General features: G+C 37.1%; 1 protein-coding gene across 1 annotated transcript; it reads left to right on the top strand.

The window, feature by feature from the left end:
* The first annotated feature begins 423 nt into the window (after positions 1-423).
* On the top strand, positions 424-4,345 carry LOC145425475 (myelin-oligodendrocyte glycoprotein-like). Its single transcript, XM_080298538.1, has 5 exons — positions 424-641; positions 2,506-2,838; positions 2,990-3,070; positions 3,439-3,554; positions 3,652-4,345. Exons 1-5 carry the CDS (start codon positions 554-556, stop codon positions 3,670-3,672), a joined length of 639 nt encoding a protein of 212 aa, XP_080154664.1. The 5' UTR covers positions 424-553; the 3' UTR covers positions 3,673-4,345.
* Positions 4,346-6,586: the final 2,241 nt, after the last annotated feature.

The raw sequence follows: 6,586 nt of genomic DNA, 5'->3' as shown, positions 1-6,586 counted from the left end.
TGACGATCAGCTAATTAAGCTCCTGTCTGAACAGGTGAGCTGCTTCTTCTCTGTCATTCAGCTGTTGTGCAACTCTTGCTGGGATTTGTAAATATTTGTCATTTTCTTTGCCCGCGCTCTTGAACTACAGGTTAATTAAAAATCGAAATAAAGAGGAACTAACTGCTGCTTTTGATTTTTGTGGGCTGTTAACTTTTTACTGTTTACTGTAATTAATAGGAATTTCCCGTCACTTGATTTGGAGTTTTTCAGGCTTCCTTTACTGTTGCAGAAAACTTCCTGTTTTTCTGGCACTAAAATTCCCTGCTAACATTTATGTAAGCTTGTATTATTATTATTATTATTATTATTATTATTATTATTATTATTATTATTATTATTATTATTATTATTATTATTAATGGCACCTGGAAAGAGGTAAATACAGGGGGCAGCGGGGGCCTGGGAAAAAAAAAAAAGCGCTTTAAAATTGTTGCGAAGTGGGCGGAGGGAGAGAGACAGACTTGTATTTATCAGCTGCTGTCAGTCAGCGTCTGTCTCACACTCACTGTAGATGGATGTAGCAGAGTTTAGGTGCAGTGTGTCTCTCTCAGCTTTAAAGCTCACCTTTATGCTGCTTTTCGCTCTCTCACCTGTTGAAGGTAAGATTTCTCTGCCATATGAGTCCAGTTTTGTTTAAGCTTTAATTCATGTTAGTCGTATTTTTGTTTCCGATGCACCTTGAACGGCTGTCAATGATGCAAATAATTAAACTTGCTTTAGTTACAAATATAATTTAATGGGAGTATTTAAAAACAGTGGCAAACTCAGTGATGATGTAGCAGCAGTCTGTTATACTGGCTGATGTTGCAGATGTTTCACACTGTAAATAAAAGCAGACGCTGTATCCAAGTGTAAATTAGTCTAAAAATACTGCACCAAAAATTGTGCCTTACTCTTCTGTGTAAAGTTATGTGGGGGGTTTAGAAAGGAAGCTCAATTTTTTTTATTATTATGCTATCAGAGTTTAGCTATTTCTTTTAGTTTATAGGTCTATATATATTGTGTTTGGAAATAAAACAGATGTTTAAATCATAAATAACTGAGCTGAATCTATTAGTCAGGTTTGAGCATTTCACTATAGAAGTTTCTAGTTTCTGTGTCAGTTTAAAGATTTTTACTAACTTAATTCATTTATTTTTAAACCTGTAGCTAAACAGCCAAATAGAAACTTTCTGAAATGGTCAGTTATTTTGGGATGGTGGTGATAATTAGCTGTGAAAATGATTCATTTTATTAATGCTTGCTTGTACAGAGACACATGTAGCATTAACCAAAGCTACATTTCCACAGTGTTTACAGCCTGAGCCAAGCTAGCTTGGTGCATGTTGTAAATGAGCCACTAAGCTATAATACATGAATTGGAACATGTAAATAAAGAAGGAAGAGCACAAAACATTCAGGTTATAAACAAGGATAAAGTGCATGCAACTGATTCCTTTTTGTTAACTGACGTGTAAACGGTGACAGTCAGGATCCACTTTGCTCTCCACATGCTTCGCAAACAGAGGAATCTTTCTGTCAGTGATTTGATTTTGCTCGTCTTAATCTTCTTAATCACTGTTTTTGAAGTTACAGGTACTCTTTTGTGTTATTTACCATTATTATTTTACTTTTAGAATAATGTAACTTACATTCAATGCAAGAATACGATGTAAAGACCTGAAGCCTGCCCCACAGCTGTGTGGAGCTATGGGTCTATTTTAAAACAGGCTTTGGTTCTAAAATTAAAGCTGTGCTGATTTCAGAGAACCAAACCTGTCCATGTTGCACTTTTTACTGAGATGCATGTTTAACACTGTTAGAGCTGCACTTTTTCAGCATTTATCAGCTGCCATGAGACAGTTTCTGCCTCCCTCTCACTGTAGATGGATGTAGCAGAGTTTAGGTTCAGTGTGTCTCTCTCAGCTTTATGCTGCGTTTTGCTCTCAAGTCTATTGAAGGTAAGATTTCACTGCAATTAAAAAAGTAATAATTCTGAAATACTAGTTACTTCATTTCTTTAGAAAACATTTAAGCTTTAATTCATGTTAATCATCTTTTTTTGGCCGTGCTTCTGATGCGCTGTCACCGTGTTTACACTTGCGAGTTTATACACAAATATAGAAATAATGATAATGGAAGTGATTTAAAACTGTGATAAAAGTCAGTGATGATGTAGCACCAGTCTGAAAGTCTGTTATACTGGCAGATGATGCAGAAAACGTGTAGTATATGTGGCTTTTGCGTTTATTTATTTTTAAATATTTCTTTCGCACACGTATAACTGGATAACGTAGTGGTGACAACATTGGCCTTTGGAACTTGGTCGGGGGTCCAACTCCGAGTTCCTCAAAAGAGATTTAAAAAAAAAACCCCAAAAACACCAGGTCCTAGGAGATTAAAGACATTTTTTTGAATTGTCATACTTAACTTGGTTTTCAGCAGGATGTATTTCTTTATTTTCTTTATTTTTCTCCTCCTCAGGTCAGTTACATGTGGTTGGATCTCCTCAGCCTATCGTAGCTGCTCCAGGTGATGATGTCATCCTGCCGTGTCACATGGAGCCAAAGTTTAACGTGGTGGGACTGACGGTGGAGTGGTCGAGGCCCGATCGTAATATGGAATATGTACATCTATACAGGCACAACAGGGAGATGACGTACATTGGGAGGACGGCGTTGTTCACAGACGGCCTGAGAGAAGGAAACATCTCACTAAGAATCACCAATGTGACACAAGAAGATGAAGGAAGATACAGATGTTTCGTCCCAAAGTTAAAGAGTCAAACAAAGTCTTCAATTGTTCATCTGATTGTTGGTGAGTCAGACTGAAAAGATTTTTGTTGTTTGGTTTTAAACTTACTGCGTACTTGGGTTATTTTACCAACAACTTATTTTTGCTCATTGAAGAATATTTGAATATATTGTAAATAATTTAAAATCTTCTGTTCTGCCAAACTTAAATTCAGCTAAAACTGTGACAACAGAGACACCACTGCATCCTGAAACTCTCCAAACTCCTAATCTGGCAGAAGAGTTTCACAGTAAAGGTGAGAACATGAGGAACAAATCAAGACAGTTAAAAAGCCTTAAAATAACCAGTTTACAGCTGGATCAAAATCATCTTTAGGGTGTGGTTTTCTCTCACTGGTGGCACCCTCTCTTTGTTGTCCTTAACATGTGCACCTCTTAAATTGAAGCACATACAGGAAGTGTAGTGTACTTTCCTTAAGCAGCTCTGATCTGTTGTCTTTCTGTGAAGCAATAAAGCTACCAGTCCTGACCATCAGCAGTGATATCTCAGTAATTCAAACTTTATTTAACTGTTATGTAACTTCTGTGCTTGGTAGTTTAATAAATGTGACATTCATGTTGTGTCTTACAGTAGATCTCATCTCTGTTTGGTTTTTCCTGGCAGGTGGTATGACCCGTCGGAGCCGACTGATCCCACTTGTGGTTTTCGGGTTTTTTTTGCTGCTCTGTGTCGCAGTCGCAGGAGGCTGGTTCATTGAGTCAAAGCGTAGAAAAACAGAAGTATGTAAAATACTTGAATCTTTGATTTTATGCATTTACCTCATGGCTGAAGGATGGAAATCAAGGAAAACTGTGTGTCTGTTCTTTCTTACTCCAGCTTGCGAGTGCAACTTCATAGGTGACTCTTGGACAAATTGGAAAAATTTACAGAGGTGAAAGCATCACCCACTTCACTTAATTTTTTGTTTAAGGATTCAAAGCAACAACGTTTCCAGCCTCATGTGGATACGGTGGCTCTGCAGCAGGAGGATTTCACAATGTCTTGTAATTTATTGGGAGTCACGCTGAACCCCTGGTTTAAACAAGACAGTGAAAGAACAACCATCCTTGGTGCCAAAGTTGACTTCTGGGATCAAACTTCAAAAGCGTGAAGTGGTCTGCTGTAGAGCAGAACTCTAAAAATATTTTTCGTGACTGTTTGAGCAAATCTTCTGTCCAAGTTAGTTTCATGTGAGGAAACCTGTACAAGGACACAGAGAAGCATTTAGGTCGACGTTCTTTTCTGCGGTTATTTTTAGTTTTATAGATGGATAGATGGATGGATGGATGGATAGATAGATAGATAAAAATAATATTTTTAGTGGTAGATTTTTGTTTTTTTTAATCTAGTGAACTTTAAAAAGCCCTTCAGTTACTTTACAGTCATAACTAAAGTGCTTTGAGCAGGGCAGCTGTCTTTGACTAAAATAATAACCAATGTCATCAAAGCTGATTTATGTTAATGCTGTTTTTAAGAGGTTGCATTTTTTTTAAAATTTTATTTAAAAATAAAGGTCGGTCTCTTTCAAACATTGCTGTTTCTGATTTATAAAGTATGAACTTTAACGTTTCCTCTCTTTATTCTTATGGCTCAGAAATCAATTTGTGTTGCAATTTAAAAAAAAATAATTAAAAATTAACTGCAGTTCATTTTAATTTAACAAAACCTTGATGCACTGAACCAGTGGCGGAGCGGGGGGGATGGCTTACTGGGCTTAAGCCCGGGTTGTTTTTTCAGAAGCCCGGGGTCTTTTGGAGTGTAATTTTTTCATAGTTAGATGCCTGGCTGACAACTGTATAAAACAAAAGCTACACACAATATTCGAAGCACATAGTGCACACTGTGGGAATTTACGACTGTGCGTAAATCCCCCATATTGGTATGATCCGAGCTCAGGCACTAAGTGACTGAGCGAGGGGGCGGGGCAGCTGCCGCCTGTTAGTGAGCTGTTGGAGAAACGGAGCCAGGCAGACAGAGGAGAACTGAAGTTTGACAGGAAAGCAAATCATTCGTACTGTACAAATAATGTAAATATGACGGTGTATCACGAAAGATTGATATCAAACTGATCACTTGACCAATATTACGTTACTTGTTCTTCGAGTGAATCAACAAATGGCGAAATGAAAATCCGAACAACAACAATGTTGTTTCTTTAGAGAGTCTCAGCTTACATGTGTGTTTATTTCATATTTTCAGTTGTTTCCCTCCACAGCTAAATAAATCAGTTTCAGTAATGCACTGATATACAAGAATGGACATAAGGGGCTTCTTTCAAAGAAAAAACTCTGGTAGTATTTTATATATTATGCTTTGTATGTTGTTCAGTATATTTCTATGCAAAACAAGAGGAACTTCAATACACAGCAGTATATTCACAGTTTAAACCAGATATTTACATACACTTTATGGAAAACACAAGAACATTTTTTACTGTACAACATCAATTTAAAGTAAACTTGTTTTGTTTTGGATAAAGAAATATTGAAATATCCTTTGAATTAGTTAAATGTCAGAATAAAGAGAGACAGAGCTGTCTATTTTTTATCACTTTCATCAAATTTAGGAGCACATATACACTAAGTTTATTGTTAATTAATAAGAAAACTCCAGACGATTCCATTCTGAGCTGAAGAAGCTTCTGATAGGTTAGTAGAGTCCATGTGAGTAAATTGGTGGCACAGCTGTGGATGCATATAAGGCAAAACACAGAGCCTGTTTCTGTGACATGGGAACATCAGGAGATGTCAACCAAAACACCAGAAGAAGAATTGTGGAGCTCCATTGTGGCTCAATTTTGAATACAATTTGGTGCCATTTACAATTAAGAAACACAGATAGTTTCTCTCTTTACTCTTAAAGTTAACAAATATGTTTTTTATATTTATCAATCTAAAAAAATAAACATTTAGTCTGATTTGATGTTACAATTAAAAAAGTGTTTTTATCTGAAGAGTTTGTGAATATCTGGTTTCAACTGTATATTTGATGACTGTCAGCACAAAGAGGGAGAGAGAGGAACAGAGTGGGAGATGGAGAATGAGGACAGAACAGAGATGAACAAGAGCAGGTGAGACACACATGTTAGTCAAATGGTTGTTTACCAAAAGTATCACCGTATCATAGGTCCTCATGTATCTCGTACCTAGTGTTTCTTTTTAGGTTTGTTATTTTTCAAATTCTACATTTACTAAGTTATGCAGGCTTGTTTGCACAACGAGGCTAAATAATTATATAAACCTTTCTCAGTCTAAATAGTGTACTTTGGTAGAATTAAAAAATAAGTGTAGTGCAGGTCTATGATGATTTTTAGTGCTACTTTCATCTAGTTCTGATTGTGGTTCTGTCTTGGTTAAGTCCCAAGTAGTCCTGATTTTGAACTGTTGTAGTCCTGTTTTAAGCCCCAGGTGTATCAAATGTCTGCCCCCGCCTCTGCACTGAACAATGATGCGCCTTCTTTAGCAGCAGGTTTAGATGGGGAATTCCAAATTATTTAACTGGTTTATTCACTTATCCTCCAACCTCTGCCAATTTCTTAGAATTAAATGCATTAAATGTATAAACCTGTTTCCAGTCATACACTTGCCCTCAGCATTTAGCAGCAGAATTCAACCCACAACACTGACCTCAAGTAGTAATCTCGATGCCTACACAGTGCTGTTGGCCCTGTGTAGGCACAGCCACTCAGGGCTTGTGTGAGACAAATGTGGGTTTTCCCTATCCACACAGCCTCATCGTTCAGCCGCACCGACTCTCCTGGTATCTTTGGTCA

The sequence above is a fragment of the Astatotilapia calliptera genome, chromosome 3 (assembly GCF_964374335.1).
Source record: "Astatotilapia calliptera chromosome 3, fAstCal68.1, whole genome shotgun sequence".
Lineage (NCBI taxonomy): Eukaryota > Metazoa > Chordata > Actinopteri > Cichliformes > Cichlidae > Astatotilapia > Astatotilapia calliptera.
Note: the sequence above shows the minus strand (reverse complement) of the source record. Positions and strands in the feature narration are given on the sequence as shown.

What these genes read in the sequence shown, in the direction of transcription:
- LOC145425475 (XM_080298538.1), top strand. Translation starts at nt 554, where the DNA reads ATGGATGTAGCAGAGTTTAGGTGCAGTGTGTCTCTCTCAGCTTTAAAG. An exon ending in CGCTCTCTCACCTGTTGAAG is followed by an intron (nt 642 to 2,505) that starts GTAAGATTTCTC and finishes TCTCCTCCTCAG; the next exon opens with GTCAGTTACATGTGGTTGGA. An exon ending in AGAAGAGTTTCACAGTAAAG is followed by an intron (nt 3,071 to 3,438) that starts GTGAGAACATGA and finishes TTTTCCTGGCAG; the next exon opens with GTGGTATGACCCGTCGGAGC.